The 25,126-nt window shown below is 43.3% G+C and overlaps 1 protein-coding gene and 1 non-coding gene across 2 annotated transcripts in view; both read left to right on the forward strand.

Moving 5' to 3' along the window:
• The window catches only part of DCP1A (decapping mRNA 1A), a 60,078-nt gene extending 35,969 nt beyond the window's left edge, over positions 1-24,109 (forward strand). The window contains exons 6-10 of the mRNA XM_003894289.5: positions 1,471-1,584; positions 14,375-15,133; positions 16,314-16,379; positions 19,295-19,513; positions 19,913-24,109. Coding sequence (XP_003894338.1) covers positions 1,471-1,584; positions 14,375-15,133; positions 16,314-16,379; positions 19,295-19,513; positions 19,913-19,993 — 1,239 coding nt within the window. The 3' untranslated portion in view covers positions 19,994-24,109. The remainder of the gene's footprint in view (positions 1-1,470; positions 1,585-14,374; positions 15,134-16,313; positions 16,380-19,294; positions 19,514-19,912) is intronic.
• A 130-nt stretch (positions 24,110-24,239) lies between these two features.
• On the forward strand, positions 24,240-24,343 carry LOC116274040. Its single transcript, XR_004182519.1, has one exon. It is a non-coding gene; the product is annotated as a small nucleolar RNA U13 (small nucleolar RNA).
• The last annotated feature ends 783 nt before the right edge of the window (positions 24,344-25,126 follow it).

Consider the following 25,126-nt stretch of genomic DNA (forward strand, 5'->3'; position numbering starts at 1 on the left):
CAGCTAGTTCTGGTAAAGCTTCGTGCCTCTTCTTTACCACTGCAGTTTCTGTTAGGATCCTCAGTGGTCCTAGGAATTTGTGTAGGCTTTGAAAAGTATTCTGATAGTTTGTACCACATAATACTAAAAAGTATGCTCATGGTCTGTAATTGGTGGTAGATGCACAACCTTCATTAAGCTTCATTCGGGTAAACTTTTACCCGAATGAGAGTCTTTTCTGAAATTCACTGTTTTCTTTCTCTTCTGTTTTGCATTTTAGTTTATAAATTAGCTGATAAAATTTTCTCCCAAAAGTTGAATAAAATGGCAGTTGTGGTACATTAGTTAATTTATTCAATATCTGCTTATGAACCATCTACTATGTGCAAGCAGTGGGCATTTCATGGTTATAAAACTCTCCTGGAATTTTACTTGGCACCTCAAAGCCCCCACGCTTCACTGGAGTGAGACATGCTCTCTACTGCTGAACTTTCTTTTAGCGGAATTATACTGTCACCTTACTCTTCACTAAATATTGAATTAAGTGCTTTCCTTTCATGCCTGTTTCATCCTCACCAGAACTTCAAGGAACAAAACGTGAAAAAGCACTATTTCCCATACAGTTCTGCTATAATACTAGCTACTAAATTATTAATCGATGATCTTGAAAAAAGCTTCAAATTGGCAAAACGAGTTAAGGTACTGTTGAAAAGACAAAACTAGAGTGAGAGAGAATAGACCTAGTTGCCAGGAGTGGAAGGAGGGCATGACTGCAATAGGACAGCACAAGGGAATTTTTTTTGGATGATTGGAACTGTTTTGTATCTTCATTATGCCCATAGGAACAGAAATAGAACGGTACACACCTTAAAAATTAATTTCACCACATGTTAGCTTTTACTTAAAATTAAAATCAGGCCGGGCACAGTGAGTCACGCCTATAATCCTGGCAGGTGCACTTTGGGAAGGCTGAGGTGGATAGATCACAAGGTCAGAGTTTGAGATCAGCCTGGCCAACATGGTGAAACCCTGTCTCACTAAAAATACAAAACAGCTGGGCGCAGGTCACACCTTGCAATCCCAGCTACTTGGGAGGCTGAGGCAGGAGAATTGCTTGAACCCAGGAGGCAGAGGTTGTAGCGAGCCAGGATCGCGCCATTGCAGTCCAGCCTGGGCAACAGAGCAAGACTCCGTCTCGGAGAAACAAATAAAGATTAAAAGAATATATGATAAAGTAATACCATTATCTTTTTCTTTAAAAGGTGATAAAAATAATAGTTGTGGCCAACACTGTTGTCTCAAATTAGGTGCTCATTGTTCTAGAAATTGTATTGCATGTTATTTACATTGGAGTACAGAGCAAACATTTTGAGGTTGGTTTTTCTTCTTTTTAAAAAGTATCATTTCTGATAACGTCAAATACTGTTTTGTGAGCCAAATAATAGCAGTTTTTTTTCACATGATGTATTTTTTTCTTTTAACTTTTTAAAGAATCAGATGGGCGACTCAAATATCTCCAGCCCTGGGTTACAGCCAAGCACTCAGCTCTCCAATCTGGGAAGCACTGAGACTCTAGAAGAAACGCCCTCTGGGTCACAAGATAAGGTTTGTACAGCTAAAGCTCTAGCTTTGTCCTAAGTAACAAAGAGTAACGTTTAGTAAGGGTTCTAATGAGTGCAAGTTTGATTTTTCACTTGTGTGAAGGTTCATACGTGCAGCAACATAATGACATCCTCCTGGGTCATCATGATCCGAGTAACTGTGTTTCATCTGGATTTTGAAGTAGCCTGCTACCTGGTTTCCCAGCTTTTGCCCCCTGGTTGCTTCTTACCTATTCTTAACCCAACAGCCAGAGTAATCCTTGTAAAACATAACTCAGATCGTGGCATTCCTCTGCTTAAAACACTCCAGCAGTGTCCCAGCTCACTCAAATAATAGCCAGGATCATGACAGTGGCCCACGAGGCCCTGCCTTATCTGGCCCCTCTACCCCAGGCCTCATCTGTCACTGTGCATTGCTCACCTGGCTCCAGTCCCATTGGCTCTCTTGCCTTTTCCCAAATGTGCCAGATATGTTCCTGCCTCGGGACAGGCCTTTGCACTTGTTGTTCCCTTGGTCTGTAATACTTTCCTCCCAGATAGGGCTTGCTCCCTTTCCTCCTTCAAGCCTCATGTGTCCTCCATAAGTCAGGCCTTCTCTGACTACCCTATTTAAAATAACCCTTGGCCAGGCGCAGTGGCTCACACCTGTAACACCAGCACTTTGGAAGGTTGAGGCAGGCAGATCACTTGAGCCTAGGAGTTTGAAACCAGCCTGGCCAATTGACAAAACTCTGTCTCTACTAAAAATACAAAAATTAGCTGGGTGTGGTGGCACATGCCTGTAATCCCAGCTACTCAGGAGGCTGTAGCACCAGAATGGCTTGAACCCAGGAGGCAGAAGTTGCGGTGAGCTTAGATTGTACCAGTGCCTTCCAGTCTGGGCAACAGAGTAAGACTCTGTCTGTCTCAAGGAAGAAAAAATAGTAATACCCCTTGGACAGGCACAGTGGCTCTCATCTATAATCTCAGCACTTTGGGAGGTCAAGGCAGGAGGATCGCTTGAGCCCAGGAGTTAGAGACCAGTCTGGGCAGCATAGTGAGACCCCTTCTCTAGAAACAGATTTTAAAATTAGCCAGATGTGATGTCATGCATCTGTGGTCCCAGCTAATTGGGAGGCTGAGGTAAGAGCCTCGCTTGAGCCCAGGAGGTTTGAGATTGCTGTGAGCCTTGATCACACCACTGCACTCCAGCCTGGGTAGCAGAGCAAGGCCCTGTCTCAAAAATTTAATTTAACTTAATTTAATTTGATTTAAAAATAAAATAAAACCGCCAGGCGCAGTGGCTCACGCCTATAATTCCAGCACTTCAGGAGGCCAAGGCAGGCGGATCACCTGAGGTCAGGACTTCGAGACCAGCCTGGCCAACATGGCGAAACCCTATCTCTACTAAAAATACAAAATTAGCCCGTGGTAACAGACACCAGTAATCGCAGCTATTCAGGAGGCTGAGGTAGGAGAATCGCTTGAACCTGGGAGCTGGAGGTTGCAGTGAGCTGTGATTGTGCTACTGCACTCCAGCCTAGGCGACAGAGCGAGACTCCAGCTCAAAATAAATAAGTAAATAAATAAAATAAAACAACCCTCCCTCACCTCTATCCTCTTGCTGTACTTTATTTTCTCACTAAGGTTTCTAACCAGCTAACGTGGTTTCTGTTTTTGTTTTTTGTCTGTCTCCTGCCCACCAAAATATAAGCACCATGTAAAGCAGTTTTGGTTTTTTATTTTGTTTTTAAGCTGTCTCTTAATAGGAAAGAAGGGCAGTTTTACGAGCCTTGTTCATTGCTGTGTCCTTTGCATATAGCACTGTAAATATTTGTTGAATTAATTCTCTTTATAACTGATAGTCTGATAAAAGAACAGATACCAAATAAAATCCATAGTTTTTTAAGTAGACTTTTTGTTTTGAGATAATTACAGATTTATATGCAGTTGTCAGAAATAATGCAGAAAGATCCTATGTACCCATTACCCATTTTCCCACTGATAACATTTTGCAAAATATAGTGTGATATCATAACCAGGTTATTGACACAATCCACACATCTTCTTCAGATTTCCCTTGTTATTTGTGTGTATATTCAGTTCTGTGTAATTTTATCTCGTGTATAGCTTTGTATATCCACTACCACAGTCAAGATGCTAAATATTTTCATCACCACAAGGATGTTTTATGTTGCCCTTTCATAAACACACTGACTTCCCTTTCATACCCTCTTCTGCCTCTACCTCTGCCTCTACCTCTGCCTCCCCGATCCCACCATCATTTAGCCCTAGCAACTATTAATCTATTTTCCAGTTCCATAAAGTCATTTCAAGAATATTATATAGGCCGGGCTCAGTGGCTCACGCCTGTAATCCCAGCACTTTGGGAGGCCGAGGCGGGCGGATCACGAGGTCAGGAGATCGAGACCATCCTGGCTAACACGGTGAAACCCCGTCTCTACTAAAAATACAAAAAATTAGCCAGGCCTAGTGGCAGGTGCCTGTAGTCCCAGCTACTCAGGAGGCTGAGGCAGGAGAATGGCGTGCACCCGGGAGGCAGAGCTTGCAGTGAACTGAGATCACGCCACTGCACTCCAGCCTAGGCGACAAAGCGAGACTCCGTCTCAAAAAAAAAAAAAGAGTATTATATAAATGGAATCATATATGTGACCTCTTGAGATTGTCTTTCTTCACTCAGGGTAATTCCTGAACATTTCACTGAAGTTGTTACATGTATCAAGTTTGTTACCTTTTATTACTGAGAGTATTACAGATTTGTTTGTTTTTGGCAACTCGCTTAACTGAAGAACATCTAGATTGTTTTCAATTTTGGGTTATTACAAATAAAGCTCCTATGAACATTTATGTACAGGTTTTTGTGTGAACATAAATTTTCATTTCTCTGGGATAAATGCCCAGGAGTACAAGTGTCAGGTCATTTGGTATTGCATGTTTTAGTTTAATAGGAAACTGCCTTGGGAGGCCATGGCGGGTGGATCACCTGAGGTCAGGAGTTCGAGACCAGCCTGACCAACATGCTGAAACCCCATCTCTACTAAAAATACAAAAATTAGACGGGCATGGTGGTGGTGGTGTCTGTAATCCCAGCTACTCAGGAGGCTGAGGCATGAGAATCGCTTAAACCTGGGAGGCAAAGGTTGCAGTGAGCCGAGGTCATGCCATTGCACTCCAGCCTAGGCAACAAGGGCAAAACCCTGTCTCAAAAAAAAAAAAAAAAAAAAAAGGCCGGGCGCGGTGGCTCACGCCTGTAATCCCAGCACTTTGGGAGGCCGAGGCGGGCGGATCACGAGGTCAGGAGATCAAGACCATCCTGGCTAACATGGTGAAACTCCGTCTCTACTAAAAATACAAAAAATTTAGCCGGATGTGGTGGTGGGTGCCTGTAGTCCCAGCTACTCAGAAGGCTGAGGCAGGAGAATGGTGTGAACCCAGAAGGTGGAGCTTGCAGTGAGCCAAGATCACACCATTGTACTCCAGCCTGGGCGAAAGAGCGAGACTTCGTCTCAAAAAAAAGAAAGAAAGAAAGAAACCACCAAACTGTTTTCTAGGAAGTCTGTACAGTTTTGCATTCACATCAGCAATGTATCCAAAATGTTTTTAGACATTTAGATGATAATTAATTTAAACCAAATTTTGTATTCTACCTTCCCATGCCCCATTTTTACTGCACCTGGATTTAGGATCATCATCCAGGAGTGTGCAGTGGGCTTACTACTTCCCCTTTCTAAATCATGAATCACTTCATCTTCCTTTTGTGAATCATGAGGTTAAGGATTCTTGTACTGCCTAAAGCAGATTTGTTGTGAGACCCTGAGGAAGAAATGGACCAGAAAAAAATGCCTTAAGAATTGTAAGGCCAGGCATGGTGAATCACACCTGTAATCCCAGGGCTTTGGGAAGTGGAGGCAGGCAGATCCCTTGAGTCCAGGAGTTTGAGACCAGCTGGCAAACATGGTGAAACCCTGTCTCTACTAAAAATACAAAAATTAGCTGGGTGTGGTGGCGCACGCCTGTAATCACAGCTACTCAGGAGGCTAAAGTGGGAGGATCATTTGAAACCAGGAGGTGGAGGTTACAATGAGCCAAGATTGCACCACTGCACTCCAGCCTGGGCAACTGAGGGAGACCCTCTTTCAAAAACCCTACAACAAAAAAAAGAATCAGCCAGGCGCGGTGACTCACGCCTGTAATCCCAGCACTTTGGGAGGCCAAGACAAGTGGATCACCCGAGGTCAGGAGTTTGAGACCAGCCTGACCAACATGGTGAAACCCCATCTCTACTAAATAGAAAAGAGATTAGCCAGGTGTGGTGGCACATGCCTGTAATCCTAGCTACTTGGGAGGCTGAGGCAGGAGAATCGCTTGAACCCAGGAGGTGGAGGTTGCAGTAAGCCAAGATTGTGCCATTGCACTCTAGCCTGGGCAACGAGTGAAACTCCATCTCAAAAAAAAAAAAAAAAAAAAAATCATAAAGCACTGCCCATTGAAAGTTGAAAAATGAGTGTGACAAGCCATAGATGCTCAGCCGTTCAACAACAGCACTGAGTCTGTAGGCATATAGAACTCAAGAGGGACAGATAGTGCTGATGTGTTATTCTGTGATTTTTCATATACTTTTAAAATTTCACTTTTGGTCAGGTGTGGAGGCTCACGCCTGTAATCCCATCTGTTTGCACTTTGCACTTTGGGAAGTCAAGACAGGCAGATCGTGAGGTCAGGAGTTTGAGACCAGCCTGGCCAACATGGTGAAACTCCGTCTCTACTAAAAATACAAAAATTAGCCAGGTGTGGTGGCATACACAGTTTACTCCCAGATTATGCCTCCCAGGTTCAAGCGATTCTCATGCCTCAGCCTCCTGAGTAGCTGGGATTACAGGCACGCACTACCACACCCAGCTAATTTTTGTATTTTTAGTAGAGACGAGTTTAACCATGTTGCCCAGGCTGGTCTCGAACTTCTTCTGACCTCAGGTGATCTGCGTGCTGTAATCCCAGCTACTCAGGAGGCTGAGGTAGGAGAATTGCTTGAACCCAGGAGGGGGAGCTTGCAGTGAGCCAAGATCGTGCCACCGCACTCCAGCCTGGGCGACAAAGCAAAACTGTGTCTCGGGGTTGGGGGGAAGACTCCACTTTTTAGGTTATAGTGACAAAATTTTATGAAATACTGAGATCTGGATATTGTCAGAAGCCATGTGATTGACTATAATTAGCTTAAATTTATCATCAGCCGCCACACGCAGATACTACGTTTGTTTAGTAACACTGCCATCTAGTGCTGAGGAGCAAGTACTGCTATCAAGCCTTGATAGTATTACATTCCATTTCAGTTGCATAATTCACTTACTAAATTTTTCTTGGGATTGTTTCTGTAGTGTATTTTGTTTTTGTTTGCTTCCTATGTTCAAGAATAATGCCTGTCTTATAGTGTGCCCACTACAGTGACCAGTAGCTCCAAACAGAAGTGTAAAATTCTCTAAACATCAATTCTCTGGGATGAGGAATGAACCATATTAAACCTGATGCTGAATATGATAATTTTGTCCTGCGCCGTACATGCTGTTGCTTGCTGAATGCCATTTCCCGAACTAAACGGTCAGACTAACACTTGATCTACATGAAGTATTAGAAAACTCAGAATCCTAACTTTAAGCATATTCAAGCATGAGGAAAGAATAACATTTTACCTTTTCTGTGGATGATGGAAGGTTAATTCATGAATAAATAAGCCCAGCTACCAGAGGAGGGCAACCAGTTTTTCTTATCAGAAACGGAAAAGAATGCAGAGACTGTGAAGCTTTTGGGGATTTGTGTGAAGAGCAATGTTCTGCTCACCTAGGCTCCTATGACAAATTCAACCAGTTAGGTACAATCATGTGTCATTTAACAATGAGAGGCCGGGCGCGGTGGCTCAAGCCTGTAATCCCAGCACTTTGGGAGGCCGAGACGGGCGGATCATGAGGTCAGGAGATCGAGACCATCCTGGCTAACACGGTGAAACCCCGTCTCTACTAAAAAATACAAAAAAACTAGCCGGGCGAGGTGGTGGGTGCCTGTAGTCCCAGCTACTCAGGAGGCTGAGGCAGGAGAATGGCGTGAACCAGGAGGGGGGGGTTGCAGGGGGGTGGGAACCGGCCACCCACCGCCCCCCCGCGGGGGGGAGAGAGAGACCCCCTGTCTCAAAAAAAAAAAAAAAAAAAAAACGAGAATACTGTCTTGAGAAATGTGTCATTAGGCGATTTCATTTCCGAACATCATAGAGTGTATTTGTACTTTCACGAACCAAGAAACCAAGATGGCATTGCCTGTTAACACCTAGGCTCGATGAGATAGCCTATGGCTCCTGGACTACAGACCTGTACAGCACATTACTGCACTGCATATTATAGGCACTTATAACACACTGGTATTTGTATATTTAGCCTTAGAAAAGATTTAGTGAAAACACAATATTCTTCTGGGATCACTGTTGTATATGCAGTCCATCGCTGACCAAAACATGGTTTGTGCCAAATGATAGTATTTCCAAATGTTGATGCATTTTGATCTGTAGCCACCTCAGTTATTCAAACCTTAGCAGCACCTGTTTTCCAGAGGTAAGTATCACCATCCAGGTGATTAGGTAACCTATAATCTGCTGGGTTGACATCTCTGTGTGGTGGCACACTGGTTAAGAATGTAGACTGTATTGTTAGAACTAAGTTGGAGTCTGGTTCTGTTGTTGTATTTGGGCATCATCTGTGAAGTGGCAATAATAGTAGACCTACTCTAGCAGATGAATAGAGTAATACATGTAAAGTGCTTAGCATAGTGAGCATTCTGTGTATGATGATTCATTATTGCCATCACAGATTGGTTTATTCTTTCTTATATGAGAAAACCTCCAAAACTGTAATGCTTTACCATACACCCCATTCTAGAGAAAGTCAGAGAATCTGTCTGGCCTGGCAGTAGTTATAGGGAGGCAGCATAGAGAATCTGGAAACTTTCTGTTCCTTTTAAAGTCAGGGTTCAGGGTTCTGCCATATAGTGGTTTCATATTTTAATATAAAGTAGGTGTGTTTGTGTGTGTGTGTTTGTTTGTTTGTTTGTTTGTTTGTATAGACGACGTCTCACTCTGTTGCCCAGGCTCAAATGCAGTGGCGTGAACATAGCTCACTGTAACCTCAAAACTCCTGGGCTTAAACGGTCCTCCTGCCTCAGCCTTCCAAGCAGCCAGGACCACAGGTGCACACCACCTTGTGCAGCTACTTTTTAAATTTTTTTGTAGTGGCAGGGGCCTCAGTATGTTGACCAGGCTGATCTTAAACTCCTAGCTTCAAACAGTGCTTCCGCCTAGGCCTGCCAAAGTGCTGAGATTATAGGCATGAGGCACTCTGCCTGACTTAAAGTAGATTTTTGGCTGTTCAAAGTTAATTTATGTTTCACTGGACAAGTAAAAATTGCTGTCTGGATTATGCCTCAGGTGTATTTTGTGATGAAGTTTCTCCATGATTGTTCCTTTTCTTAAATTTCTGCAACATAGACCCAATCTGATCTCTGTTTTCCAAAGTAGTTTACATCTAAATATTGGTTTGTGTGTCTGCATACATATTCTATAATAGATGGAGTAGTTATGATTCATTTACTTTGCATTAATAAGAATTAGTGGTGTTGGCCAGGCACGTTGGCTGTAAGCCCAGCACTTTGGGGGCCGAGACAGACCGATCACCTGAGGTTAGGAGTTCAGGAACAGCCTAGCTAACATGGTAATACGCCATCTCTACTAAAAATACAAAAATTAACCGAGTGTGGTGGTGCGTGACTGCAATCCCAGCTACTCGGGAGGCTGAGGCAGGAGGATCACTTGAACCCAGGGGGTGGAGGTTGCAGTGAGCCAAGATCACACCACTGTACTCCAGCCTGGGTGACAGTGAGACTCCATCTCAAAAATTAAAAAAAAAAAAAAAAAAAAATTAGTGTTGTTTTCCAGTACTTTTTTGCTAAGAAACTTGACCCATTTGTTTTCTAAACATATAATGTATATAAAAAGGAATTAGCCCAATTCAAAACTGGGTAAAAGATTTTAATAGGAATCTCCATATAAGATATCCAGATGGCCAATAAGCACATGAAAAGATGCTCCTCATCATTAGTCAATAGGGACATGCAAATTTGCAAATTCAAACCACATGGAGGTATCACTTTATACCCATTAGGATGGCTAGTATCATTAAAACAGAACATCACAAGTGTTGGAGAGTATGTGGAAAATACTCTATATACTCTGTTACCTCATATACTGCTGTATACTGGCCACCCTGTTGGATTGCCAGTGATAATGTGAAATGGTTCAGGCACTAGGGGAAAAAACAGTTTGGTGGTTCCTCAAAAAGTTAAACTTAGAATTACTATATGACCCAGCACTTCTGCTCCTGGGTATATACCCAGAAGAATTGAAAACAGGCATTCAAACAGATACTTCCACAGCAGTGTTTATAGCAGCAGTATTTGCACTAGCTAGAAGGTGGAAACATCTCAAGAACTCCAGTGTCCGTTAATGGAAGCATAGATAAATAAGTGTCATATATACATGCAATGGAACATTATTCGGCCATAAAAAGAAATGAAATTCTGATACACGTTAGAACATGGATGAACCTTAAAATCAACAATGTGAATGTACTAAATGCCGCTGAATTTTACACTTAAATATGGTTAAAATGGTAAGTTTTATGTATATTTTACTACAGTTTTTTAAAATAGGGAGATAAACATCTATTATGCTGTTGGTAGACATTTATGATGCCAGGAATTCACAAGTGACTAAGTCAGAATGTTCAGTGTAGTAAATGGAACTGGTGCACATGTCTGCAGCTATGTGGCCTGGACAGAGAAGTCTGTCCCAGAGGAGAATTTGTTGTCTATTTTGACCTAGATAGAATGGGTTTGAAATATTACCAGGGGCCGGGCATGGTGGCTGAAGCCTGTAATCCCAGCACTTTGGGAGGCCGAGACAGGCGGATCACGAGGTCAGGAGATCGAGACCATCCTGGCTAACACGGTGAAACCCCGTCTCTACTAAAAAATACAAAAAACTAGCCGGGCGAGGTGGCAGGCGCCTGTAGTCCCAGCTACTTCAGAGGCTGAGGCAGGAGAATGGCCTAAACCTGGGAGGCAGAGCTTGCAGTAAGCTGAGATCCGGCCACTGCACTCCAGCCTGGGCGACAGAGCGAGACTCCGTCTCAAAAAATAAATAGATAGATAGATAGATAGATAGATAGATAGATAGATAGATAGAAAGAAAGAAATATTACCAGGGAGTTTTAAACATACAGCTGTGTCCTTGATGATTCTTTGCATTGGGAGTGACCAGGAGGTTTATAATGGCCTAGCCTTGGTCATCTTACCAGGTGTTTTGTTGTTGTTGTCTTGCATTGTGGGGTATAATATTCTAGGAGCATTTAATGAATTTTTGTTTGGTACTCCATGCTTGCTATTAAGACCACATGGTGGGCTGGGCGTGGTGGCTCACGCCTGTAATCCCAGCACTTTGGGAGGCCAAGGCATGCAGATCACCTGAGGTCAGAAGAAGTTCGAGACCAGCCTGGGCAACATGGTTAAACCCGTCTCTACTAAAAATACAAAAATTCGCTGGATGTGGTGGTGCGTGCCTGTAGTCCCAGCTACTCAGGAGGCTGAGGCATGAGAATTGCTTGAACCTGGGAGGCGGAGGTTACAGTGAGCCGAGGTCACGCCTCTACACTCCAGCCTGGGCGATAGGGCAAGACTACGTCTCAAAAAAAAAAGACCACATGGTGTTTATGTGATTATAGTTTAAGCCAACTTCAATTTAATGCTTTTTGGGCACCAGACATTATATTGAGAATTTAATTTTCACAACAGTGCTCTGAGATCATTGTCCGAATGTCCTCGCTTTTCAGATAAGGAACTAAATTAGAAAGATTGTGCTGGGCTCAATGGCTCACTACAAAAAATGTAAAAATAAACTGAGCATGGTGGCATGCACCTGTGGTCCCAGCTACATGAAAGGATTATTTGAGTCTGGGAGGTTGAGGCTGCATAAGCTGTGATCACACCACTGCATTCCAGTCAGACTGAATGAGACCCTGTCTCAAAAAAAGAAAGAAAAAGAAAGATTATGTAATTTTCGCAGTTAACAGCTGAGGTGTCTTTTTTTTCAGACCCTAAATGCTACAGTTTTTTTTCAGAAGTAAAAATATGAAGAAATTGAACAATATAAGATCTTTAGTATTTTTTTGTATCCACAGTTTAAAATTAGATATTGATGCTGCCTTATATTTGAAGTGAGATTAGTGGAATTTCTTTATTGAATATTTTCTAAGGTGAAATGGTTTGGTATGAACCTACAAGTTTTTTTCAACTGTGGGAGGTTCTTGCCTCTTCCTCCACAACAGTTACTTTTTACTGACTACATTTTTTCAGACCTGCCCTGTCCCTCTCACCTAGTAGATGATGCTGTCCTCATACCAGGGAGAGAAGACAGAATGGCACTCCCTTAACTTTCTGTCCTTCACATGCAAACTTGTGTGCATGCTCATCGCTGCTGGCCCTCTTTCCCTGTTGTCCGACATGAGCCCCTCCTGACACGGGATCTCTTGCCTTAAGCTCCCTCTCTCCTCAAACTGACTTCCCCCTACTCCCTGAAAGAACTTTGGGAGAGAGCACTGTTGAGTGTCTGCTATGTACTGATGGGATCTGTGGTCCTGGGTAGCGGTGCCATTACTTGGGTAGGCAAGTCCAAGAGCAAGAAAGGCAAGGATTAGGAATACGTGAGAAAGAGAACCCCTGCCTTGGCAAACTTGCTCTCCATGTTGTTTGGAGTGCTGACATTAAACACGCACTGGGTTCCATACATGTCAGCCTCTACTAGCCCTCCCTACTTTATAGAGGCCTGAGACTCAGAGAAGTGGACAGCACTCCTCAGGCCACACAGCTGGAAAGGAGCAGAACCAGGCAGCAGTGGTTGGCTCCAGGCCCTGCCTCTGGGTGGTTGATAGGACATCACAGCTGTGTCGCTACAACCTCCTGAGGGGATGCTTTTGCTCCCTTGACTTGTATTACCATTTCTGTGTTTTAAGAACACAAAATAACATTACCATTTTGTGTTCTAAGTACCTCCAGGTTCTAGAGGTCCCACAGAGACCTCCAGACATGTTCACAACTAACTTCAGCTTCCCCCTCTCCCTAACCCTAGGGACTCTTCCTGGGCTGGCCTGCCCAGACAGTGATACCACCACCCAATACCCAGATACCAGGGTGTCCTCTCGGCTCCTTGCTCCTACCTGGCCAGCCACCAGCTCCTTCCATTCCAACTCCAGTTCTCATCCTCTTCTCTGCCAGTATCTTAGTCCAGACTCTCCTCAGTCTCACCCCTACAATTTGTCCTTTATGTGGCCAACCAAGTGCACCTCCTAAAATATAAAGCCTGATGGCTCATCCCCTGAACATGTCGCCATTGTCCTGTGGATAAAGTCCAGATCCTCTAACATGTCTCAGATACTCTGCAGTCTGCCCACTGCTTCTCTCTTTCCCTGTCACCCTCCTACCCAGCCTCTGACCCAGCTGTGCTGAAGCACGTGTGGCTGTCTCAGTGGCTGTGCTCCCCAGCCAGCTCACCACATCCCTCCCCAGTTTCACTTTTTCTAGCACCTTGCCTCCCACTCGACTCTGCAATTCTGCCTAGTGTGGGGCGCAGAGGGGGCTGGGGGGCGGGCCTTACCAGTTGTCCTGGCCTCTTTTTTCACATCACAGTGACAGCACAATGCCTGGCACCTGATAAATTCAAGAATTTTTATCAAATGGATGAAACAAACATTTGCCTGGACAAAATTGGGTTTGTTTTCCTGTAGTAATGTGATCATACCATAGTTTTATCAATATTATACTAATTTGCAGTGTACTTTGGGGCCTTACAGACTTTCTGAAGCCTTGAGAATCGTGTTTCAATGAACTAATTTTTTCAGTATAAACAGATCTAAACAACTAATTCAGTCATTTTAGGAATAAAAAGTTGAGGCTGCCTGTGTTTTCAAAGTACTTAGGTGTGTCTCCCACTAAAATGTAAGCTCTGTGGGAGCTGTTGTTACTCCCTTACTGCATCCCGTGAGCCCAGGTTAGAGCAAGACCTGGCACCCTGTGAGTACTCAGGAAATAAAGGTTATTGACTATGGAAATGTTGCTTACAAGTACAGGAAAGCACAAAAGTTTTTCCTTTGAGTGGTTATAGTGTCAGTAAGCCAACTTACTAAAATATATATAAATTTTAAATTGTCAGGCTTAAATGCTTTGCTTTTTCTTAAGAATTATGTGGCTAGAGAATAAGGAGGGGTAATGGCCCACTGTTAAATAGCTGGATTTATTTTCTGATTCATCAGAGGTCCAATGCCTAGCATTTCATTGAGAACAGTGAAAGGTGGAATCACCTGATCAGCATTCGGTCCCTGTGTCTCCTCTAGTGTCATTTCCTTATGTGTTGCTGACATGAGACAATTGGGCATAGTCAGCTTTGTCAAGAAAAAGAATGGTGAATTCTGATCCTGCCTCCCAGAGACCCTAAAAATTTGAATTATATTACCAATGCAAACCACCAACCTGGGGACACTGAATGAACTTGGGCCTTAATCCTTAGTACATCTTCAGTTTTGTCCATTCCTTATTTTAATACTCCATCCATCCTTGATTCTGGGCAATCTTTGACTTCTGGAAAAGAAGTTTGGTTATGCTGTTTTATAAGAGACCTCTTTCACTGGGTGGTTTCATTTGTTTTTCAGTCTGCTCCATCTGGACACAAGCATCTGACGGTAGAAGAGTTATTTGGAACCTCTTTGCCAAAGGAACAGCCAGCAGTTGTGGGTCTGGATTCAGAAGAAGTGGAGAGGTTGCCAGGAGATGCCTCCCAGAAAGAGCCCAATTCATTCCTACCATTTCCCTTTGAGCAGTCAGGAGGAGCCCCTCAATCAGAAACCCTGGGTGTCCCTTCTGCTGCCCACCACTCAGTCCAGCCTGAAATCACCACCCCGGTGCTAATCACTCCAGCCTCCATCACACAGTCCAATGAAAAGCATGCCCCAACCTACACAATCCCGTTGAGTCCCGTTCTCAGTCCCACTCTGCCATCTGAAGCTCCTACTACACAGGTTCCCCCCAGCTTACCTCGAAACAGCACCATGATACAGGCAGTGAAGACCACGCCTAGACAGAGGTCTCCACTCCTGAATCAGCCAGTCCCTGAGCTAAGCCATGCCGGTCTGATTGCCAGCCAGAGCCCCTTCCGGGCCCCATTGAACGTGGCGAACACAGCTGGCACATCCCTCCCAAGCGTTGATCTTCTCCAGAAACTCAGGTTGACCCCACAGCATGACCAAATACAGACACAACCACTTGGGAAAGGTGCAATGGTAGCCAGCTTTTCTCCGGCAGCTGGTCAGCTGGCCACACCTGAGAGCTTCATAGAGCCTCCCTCTAAGACAGCAGCAGCGAGAGCGGCAGCCTCAGCCTCCCTGAGCAACATGGTGCTTGCTCCCCTTCAGGTAATGGCAGGAGGGTGGGGGTGGGCATGGTGGGTAACTATAACTGGATGGGATGAAACTACAGACCTTGGTTTTAACTGTCATGACACTGACAGTTTTGAAGAGTTGTCCCTTTAAAGTATGTCGGGCTAGGAGACAGCTGAGGTAAGAAGCCCTATCATGAACAACCAAGTAATTTATTTTCCTATCTGGATATGCACTTTAGCAGAGGTTGTATGTTTGTTTTGCTTTTGCCCAGCATTTCCAGGAGTCCTCATTTGACTCAGGACCAAATTATTCCAAAGCTTAACTCCCTTCCTATCTCCCTTGTGCCAAGTACCCTAGAGGTGCCATAAGAGCATCCTAGACTTGAAGGTATGAGGTCAAATGAAGCTGATTTTTTTCAACTGTCCCCATTTACATCACCTTATCAAGAGGTGCCATGCTGCCTAGATCTCTCATCTCTATCTCTACAGACTCAACAGCAAAAATATGCCCAGGCTGCAGGACAGACATCACATGTTCTCACTTTATTTGAACTCATGGAGATAGAGAATAGAAGGATGGTTACCAGAGGCTAGGAAGGTAGGGGGAGGTGGGGATGGTGAATGCATAAAAAAAAAAAATAGAATGAATAAGACCTAGTATTTAATAACACAACAGGGTGATTATAGTCAATAATAACTTAAGTATATATTTTAAAATAATGAAAAGAGTATAATTAGATTGTAACACAAAGGAAAAATTTGTGAGGGGATGGACACCCCATTTTCCATGGTGTGATTATTATGTATCGCATGCCTGTATTAAAACATTTCATATACCTCATAAATATGTACACCTATGTACCCACAAAAATTAAAAATTGTGTCTATTCCTGGGCTGTCCCTGGCTCTTAGAAGGGATACAGGTCTCAGGCTTTTCTTTAAAGATACCTGAAAGGCTCTGCACACACCCCTTCCCTCCGGAACTAAAGAGGAGAGGCTGTCGCAGAGCTCTCATGCAGTTGAATTGTTGGCTGCATAGTTGCAAGTTTCTGTCAGACTCTTCCCTTGGGAATCTAGGAACTAGTTAATATCTGAACCATTTTCTATTACTAACCTAGATTTTCCACTGGGAAAGTCTTCTTCAATTAAGACTAGGAAGTCTTCTTAATTGAAACTTCTTATATCCATCTATCTTTTCTTCATAAACATTTCAGTCTATGCAGCAGAACCAGGATCCTGAAGTATTTGTCCAGCCTAAGGTGTTATCCAGTGCCATCCCGGTAAGGACTTGCTTTTTCTTTCTTTTTTTTTTTTTTTTTTTTTTTTTTTAAGACTAGTCTGGTGCTATAGTGAGAAGGTAGAAAGAGTAGAACAAGGAATTTGATCTGTAACTGACTGTGAACGATCAGTTGAGCTAACTCACTACCTTTGGACCAGCCAGGACTCCCTCTTTCTAAAGGATACATGATGTATTTTTAAGTTCTTCTGCTGGATGTGAAGTAAAAGGTTGTCAGCTTAGTGAAAAGAGTTAGCTATGGAGCCCAGCCCATCTTAGATGCCTTTCCTAGGCCAGGCACCTCCCACCCCCGTCCTGGCAGAGTCCATTACTGTGGCCTCTGTGGATCTTGAGGCATCTGCATGGATATCTTCCCTGACTGTGTGTGTAGAGGGCATGGTGGGCCCTTACTCAGTATTTGTGAACGGGTGACTGCTAAGAGTGTGGTAACCTGGCTTATAAGTAGGAAATACTGCCCTGGAGGAGCTGTGATGTCCCAGGTGGCAGAGCCACTATCCTGCTACAGTCCTCTCATTTCCCATTGCTCTGAGAACAAAGCCTCCCAGGCCTGTGTGTTCTGTCCTGTTTGTCCTCCCTTGCTTCGTTTTTTGTTGTCCCTACTCTACATCACCCACTAACCTTGCAATGCACACAGGTTTTTTTAGCTCCCTAAAGTCATTTCTGTTTTCCTTTGAGCCTTTGTGCCCTCCTTGAGTCTTGGAGTTTAAATGGGAACCAGCTTCTGACTGGTCTTATATCTTGGAGTTTAAATGGGAGCCAGCTCCTGACTGTTCTTGGAAATGAGCCTCTTTTCTGTGTGTCTTGTCCTTCTGCATGGTGATCTATCTGCAGGAGCTCTCGGCCTGCTTTTGCACCAAAAATAAAGGGTAAATAGCTCAGATGCCAAAAACCATACCCTTGAAACTGGCCAGCTCTGTGCTCTTTGTAAATGAGAAAGTGACATGTAAGAGAAAGAAATGTAGATCTCTGTTGATTGTATCAGATCTGAGGATACTGAAAATACTGATGATTACTGTTTTTTTTTTTTTTTTTTTTTTTTTTTTTTTTTGAGACAGAGTCTCGCTCTGTCTCCCAGGCTGGAGTGCAGTGGCCAGATCTCAGCTCTCTGCAAGCTCCGCCTCCCGGGTTTACGCCATTCTCCTGGCTCAGCCTCCCGAGTAGCTGGGACTACAGGCGCCCGCCACCTTGCCCAGCTAGTTTTTTTTGTATTTTTTAGTAGAGACGGGGTTTCACCGTGTTAGCCAGGATGGTCTCGATCTCCTGACCTCGTGATCCGCCTGTCTCAGCCTCCCAAAGTGCTGGGATTACAGGCTTGAGCCACCGCGCCCGGCGATTACTGGTTTAATATATTCAGATAATTAGCTGGAATTAGCCTAGAAGCACATGTAAATGGAGGAGAGAGGTAGATGTTAGCTTTATTTTTAAGAAATTTTCTCATTGCTTTCTATAATGGTATAAAAAAATAGATTGAACATAACTGGATTTGGATTTTTTGTTTTTGTTTTTGGTTGGTTTTTTTTTTTTTTTTTTTTTTTCTGGAAATGGAGTCTTGCTTTGCCGCCCAGAGTGCAGCTCACTGCAACCTCCACCTTCTGGGTTCAAACCATTCTTCTGCTTCAGCGTCCCAAGTAGCTGGGATTACAGGCGCCCATCACCACACTCTACTATGTTTTTGTCTTTTTAGTAGAGACGGGGTTTCACCATGTTGGCCAGGCTGGTCTTGAACTCCTGACCTCAAGTGATCCTCCCACATAGGCCTCCCAAAGTGCTAGGATTACAGGCATGAGCCACCGCTCCCAGTCATAACTGGATTTTTAAATTCTTTTTTATTGCAGTGTGATTTACATACACTGAAATGCAGATTTTTAGAGTCCAGGCATGGTGGTTCACACCTGTAATCCCAGCACTTTGGGAGGCCTAGGTGGAAGGATCACTTAAGCCCAGGAGTTCAAGACCAGCCTGGACAACATAGTGAGACCTCATCTCTTACAAAAAAATCAAAAATGAGGGGAGGATTGCTTGAGCCCAGGAAGTTGAAGCTGCAGTGAGTGGTGACTGCACCACTGCACTCCCACCTGGGTGACAGAGTGAGACCCTGCCTTAAAAAAAAAAAAAAAAAAAATGCAGATTTTTTTTTTTCTTTTTTTTCTTTTTCTTTTTTTGGAGACAGAGTCTTGCTCTGTCACCCAGGCTGGAGTGCAATGGGTACAGTCTTGGCTCACTGCAACCTCCACCTCCTGGGTTCAAGCGATTCTCATGCCTCAGCCTCCCGAGTAGCTGGGATTACAGGCGTGCACCACCACGCCCGGCTAATTTTTGTATTTTTAGTACAGATGGGGTTTCACCATGTTGGCCAGGCTGGTCTCGAACCCCACCTCGGCCTCCCAAAGTGCTGGGATTACAGGCATGAGCCACTGCGCCCAGCCAAACAACACAGATTTTTAAATGAGTTTTTGACACATGTATGTATTATCCCTTAGGCAACCCAATCAATATGTAACATTCTGTCACTCCAGAAAGTTCCCTCATGTCCTCTTCCAGTCATTTCCCCAACTCCCCTCCCAAAAAGCCTTTACATTTTGAATTTATCATCGGATTTTTCGTACTGTGCATTCTATACTGTTATTTCTCTTACCTTCTGTGGCAGTTGGACTTGGCTTCCCGTAACGATTCTAGGACATTCTTATATAAATGGGCTCATCATCCTTTAGCTCACGGAAGTTTATAACCAGATGCTAGATGTTCAAATGCTCCTACTGAATGTTTACCTGAACCCGAAACAGTCTGTCTCTGGGCTTCACTCTTCTGCTGCTTGTGCCTGTTTCCACATGCTCCCTATTCTGGGCCTGGCTACTGGCTTCTGCACTTTGGTACAAAATGACCATTGTTCCTCTCCAGGTTGCAGGCGCCCCACTGGTTACTGCAACGACTACTGCAGTGTCTTCAGTCCTGCTGGCCCCAAGTGTTTTCCAGCAGACAGTTACAAGGTCTTCAGATCTTGAGAGGAAAGCCAGCTCTCCTTCTCCTCTAACTATTGGAACGCCAGAAAGTCAGAGAAAGCCTTCCATTATTCTCAGCAAGTCTCAGCTCCAGGATACATTGATACATCTCATAAAGGTATGTAGGATACCAATTTTATCTTTGATTTTTCATTACTTAATAAAAGAAATTGTATACATTCCTCCTACAGAATCAGTTCATAAAGTAAATTCAAAAGACTAGCTGGAGGCCGGGCAAAGTGGCTCACACCTGTAATCCCAGCACTTTGGGAGACCGGGGCGGGCAAAAAAAAAAAAAACAGACTGGGAGTACTGTTTCTCTTTTTTCAAGCATACCGTCCTGGTGGAGAAATATCTGCGCGAACTCAATATATTAATCATGATTGTCTCTGGATGGTGGGATTATCAGTTATACAAATCATTCATACAATTTGTTTTCCTAAACTGTTACCAAGGAAGTAAAATCTGTTGAGGTAAATGTGGCATTCGTATCCTTAACCTTTCCCATCTCTTCTAGAATGATTCCAGCTTCCTCAGTACACTTCATGAAGTCTACTTGCAGGTGCTGACCAAGAACAAAGACAGCCACAACCTATGACTGGAGCAGAGTAAGTCTAAAGGCAGAGTGCTAACCTCAGAGACAAATAGGCTTCATCATGGAAACTGCTGAGCAGAACATCGAGTTTGAGAATCCTGAAATTGAGCCTATGAGAAAGAGACTCATTTCTTAAGAATGTTTTCCAAGTGACATTCTCAGTGATAATGGAGGTTTCACTGTGAAGCATCACCAGCAGACCTTTGTTTTGACAAAAAAAAAAATCATTGTGTTAAGTTATGTGGGTGTTGTCATCAGCTAGGAGCAAGGCTGTGGAAAAAGGAATCTGATTCTCAGCTCGCTTTCACTTTCAAGGACTTACAGAGGAGTAGTCACCAGCCTCACAGCAGAAGTTCAGCCTGGCCCCCACCGCTTGCCCCAGCCTACCCCATAGAAACAGGCTTTGGGCTGACAGTCAAGTTCTAAACAGAGTAGAAGGCAGCTCTGCAAAGTAGCTTCGAGCTTTTAGGACCAGAATTTAAGCCGGCAAATTGGGAATGATTTCCTCAAGTGAAATGTATTTTATATGAATGCCCCATTTGGGCCTTAAAAGTTGTGAAATTTCTTAATAGTGTTTTGTTTTTAAGTGCCCCAGTCCTGCCCCGCAGCAGGCCCCCAGTGCAGCATTACCGTTTGAATAGGGCACTGTCAGGCTCTGGTGGTGTGGACACAGGCACGTCACACCTTTGAAGGAAGGCTGGGACTGGGAATGCCCACATCCTATCAGATCTTCATTTTAGGTTGAACTCTCTAGTGGTTCTGAAAATGCTAAGTTTGTGTGTGAAGCACAGCCTTATTTTCCTTTTCTGTCATTGTTGATTGTTTTCCTTAACACTTTGACAAAAGGACCTGTGGACCAATCTGACAAAGCCATCCTGGTTCCTTTCCTTGAGTGTACTGAGAATAGTTTTAAAGCTATGCAGAAAAGGGAGCTGTTATTCACACTGCCCTTATTTTGTTGTAGAATTATGGAGTTAAAAGAAAATGTGATTCCGAACTCTACCAATGTATTCCTAGGCTGTGAGTACTTTCCCAGCCCAAAGTGTGAAAATATGTAAAGAAGCTTTGTTATGCTGCTATTGATCTGCCATGATTTCTATTTATTCTTTTATAGCATGTAATGGTGTTTAGTAATATTTTAATGTAGATTTTGATTTATTTCAGCAATAGTAATTTTAAGATATTCTTTGAATGAAAGTGTCTTTGTTTCTATGATACAGGTCATTTTGTAGTATTTAACCAATTAAGATGCACTGCTTACTTTTTATGAGCACTATTTAATGATGGGGTAAAAACCCAATTGGCTCAACCAGCTAGCATAAGGATTAGCTGTGAATAATGCTGACAGATATGATGGTTCCTTGGGAACAATCATTTAAGCTTTAATGGTAACTCAATCATAAGTCCATAGATTATTTTTTTCTAGCTGAAATTCTAGAAAATTACTTGTGAATTACATACTTGTTTTAGTTTGGTCTTAGTTTTTAGCATAAAGAATGATTGGCTTTTGTTGATCTACACATGCTTCCTGGACAGGGTTTCTGCTTCTCATTTTAGTGTCTTCTATTGCTGTCTACCTAATTATGTGTGAATTGTGCAGAATTCAGGGAAGCTTATAAGTTTTCATGCTCAATTATGAATAGTTTGTTTTCACAGATAGTGTGTAAATTAAACAACCAAAAATGAATTGCTTATGCATCATCTGGGAACGAGAAAGCTATAGTAGGATACAGAGTGTTGCTGACACCGAGAGATGGTGTCCAGGGAGCCACGTGACTTCCATAAAGTGGACGCACCAGTAAGTGTGATTGCACCCCAAATGTGGTCTCAGTGAGCTTTGGTGAACAGACGAATCAAGGGATTCTTGAATTGAAATTATGCTTTTGAGTATGTAATATTATGAGAGAGTTAAGAGAGAATATCCTAAAGAGAGTCTGTGATCATATTAATTTTCACCTTTAATGCTAGGAATGGATATGATAGACAGTAAAGAGAATCTATGATAAGGCTTCCTTAGTGTGAAAGTAAACTTAAGTGCCCAAGTCATGAAGATTTGAAAAGGGTAAACCTGTTTCACCTCCCAAATTTATATATTCAAAGCATTTACTTAAAATTCAGAAGCCAGAAGTTCATGTCATGATTACCAGGAAGTTCAGGCCAGAATGAATCTCTAGAGAAGCCAGGCCAAGCCTGGATAATTGCAGTTGGATGACCCTGGCCCGAAAGTCACAGTTCAGTTGCCTTATTCCTAGTTCAGGCTTACTATCTAGAACCTCATGCTAGCTTAGGTTGCATGTTTACATTGCTGCAGTGTCTTTACTGGAAGCTTAGTTGAATCGAAATGGACACCGAGATGGAGATGCTTCTGGCTAAATTTCGCAGAACCCCAGGAGACCTGCATTTAGACCACTCTGTCCATTTTTGTGCCCACCCCCACCCCCAGGGTCTGAGTGTGGGCTCCAAGATGAGCAGCCCGGAGCTTGGAGGAGAGGTGTGTCTGGGGCACCACTGGTGGGTGGTACTGCTCTTCTTTTTGTTGTAGTTAATGTGTTGTCTTTTAATGGACTCTCACACCTCCCAGACAGCCTTGTTCCCTTAAGGCAGAAGCTCTTCTTCATTGTGTCCCTCCTGGGATTCAAAAGGTGTGAGATTGGGCCTGCTTGACTTTGAATTCAAGTTTTGCAAGTGACTCTCAGTGTCAGAAGCATTTCATGCTGTCCACATGTGATATGTCCACAGCTCACCTTCAGAGGCTTAGATGTAGCCATCACAGAGAGTGGTATTTTATTAAGAACCCAAGTCCCAGCCTGACCAACGTCGTGAAACCTTGTCTCTACTAAAAATACAAAAATTAGCCGGGCGTGGTGGCGCACACCTGTAATCCCAGCTACTCAGGAGGCTGAGGCAGGAGAATCGCTTGAACCCGGGAGGCAGAGGTTGCAGTGAGCCGAGTCCGAGCAACTGCACTCCAGCCTGGGCGACAGAACGAGACTCCATTTCAAAAACAAAGAAAAAGAAAAAAAAAAGTCAAGCTGGGCCCCTATCTACAGGGCGACACACAAGCTTAGTTTAGTATATGTCTAACCAGATTTTGCATGTCAAGCATTTGTTCTTTTCCTGGCTTATGTTTTCTTGTAGAAATTATATAAACCCTATCATCCACTACTAGGTAAATTTTTAAACCATGCAGCTTTATTACTCTCCTCCCCCAAAGAATGTAGTTTGAAATTTTCTCATTTCTGTAGTAGAGGCCCCTAACTGCCATTGTATTACTAATAATGCAACATGAAATTGAAGGTGCCTAACTGCTCAAAAAACAAAATCAGCCATCATACTGTAACTCTGAGAGGAATGAGAGGTGGCACAGGCACGAGTGGGCTCAGCCCGTGTGAGTGAGGAGAACTGAGGAATCACGGGGTGCGCATCCTGCATCCTGGCTGCACATTTGCTGCAGAGCACGTGTTTCTTTCTTGCCTCCCTTCGGTTTTCTTCAGTTGCGTTCAGTGTACCTTCTGGAACCAATAGTGCTCTCTGTTTTCAAGTCTCTCAAATGCTAAGATCTGAGCACAGGCAAGCAGCTTACACTAGGCTTTTTTACAGCTGTGCTTGAGAACATTTCCGAGTGGACCAGGGCCTCGAGGAGCCGGTTTTTCAGCAAATTTAGCAGATGTGTGCAGTGATTCCCTCCGTTTTGTATTTGACACCTTCATTTAAAATGCTAAGATGCAATATCATTCAAAGTGGGGAAAATGCAGAATTGTGTTTCCTTTTTATCCGTGTGATTCCTTAAGAAACATGTTTTTAAAATATGTGTTCTAAATGGTTTTTTATTCTGTATTACTGCTTTGGCCATGTGGCTCTCATGACTTTCATTGTACCAGATTCTCAGCTCCCTGAAATGTGGGGACGAGAAGCTCTGGAATTACAGCAAGGTTTTTGTTCCATGAGCGCAATACTGTATCATTAACATTTTTAATGGTATGGATTTTATACCATCTCTGTATGTTTGCAAATATTAAGTTATTACATGTTTTAAAATGAGCGTTTTTCATCCTAAATTTTATATGTTTGCAAATATATTTTTTTAATAAAATTTCAAAACCAAGTTTTAGCACCTACTAAAATTTAATTGTGTTTTTATTTAATTTGTAGAAATAGGAACTTTTGAATGAGTTGCTGCACTTTGCAGAGTGCCATACTGGTGAAATGGGATGAGGCAAAAAAACAGAACTGACAAAACTGTTATCAGCTCCTTTTGTAGTTCATAAGCATGACGATTAGGTGTTCACACACAGGTGTGAGATGTGCCATCCTGAAACATTGTTACAATGTCGGCATATTACCTGTCTGACACAGAAAAAAGAAAGAAAACTGTTATCTACCTGTTTCCAGCCTGTATTGTCAGGGTTCTCCAGAGAAACAGACCTGATAGAAGATAGAGGTACATACCATGTGGTATTTCAGTCAACAACGGACCACATCTATGACAGTGGCCCCATGGAGTTATAACCCTATTTTTATCCAATCTTCTCTATTTTTAAATACACATATACTTATCCTTGTGTTATAGTTGCCTACAGTATTCAGTTCAGTCACATGCTGTACAGGTTTGCAGCCTAGGAGCCATAGGCTGTACCATGCATGTAGCCTAGGTGTGTAGTAGGCTATACCATCTAGGTTTCAGTTACCCACAGTCAACCCAGGTCTGAAAATATTAAATACAAAATTCCCGAAGTAAACCATTTTAAGTTTGATGCTGTTCTGAGAAGCATGATGAGATCATTTGCCATCTCACCCGGGCTGCGAATCATCCTTTGCCCAGCAAATCCACGCTATATATGCTGCCCACCAGTTAACCACTTAGTAGCCATCTCAGTTATCAGACCAACTGTCGGGGTATTGCAATGCTTGTGTTCAAGAAACCCTTATTTAATAATGGCCCCAAAGTGCAAGAGTAGTGATGTGGCAAGTCGGGTATGCCTAAGAGAAGCCATAAAGTGCTTCCTTTAAGTGAAAAGTTAAAGTTCTCAACCTTTTAAGGAAACAAAAGTCACATCTGGCCGGGCACAGTGGCTCACACCTGCAATCCCAGCACTTTGGGAGGCCGAGGCAGGTGGATCACCTGAGGTCGGGAGT

Source organism: Papio anubis, chromosome 2, assembly GCF_008728515.1.
Source record: "Papio anubis isolate 15944 chromosome 2, Panubis1.0, whole genome shotgun sequence".
NCBI lineage: Eukaryota > Metazoa > Chordata > Mammalia > Primates > Cercopithecidae > Papio > Papio anubis.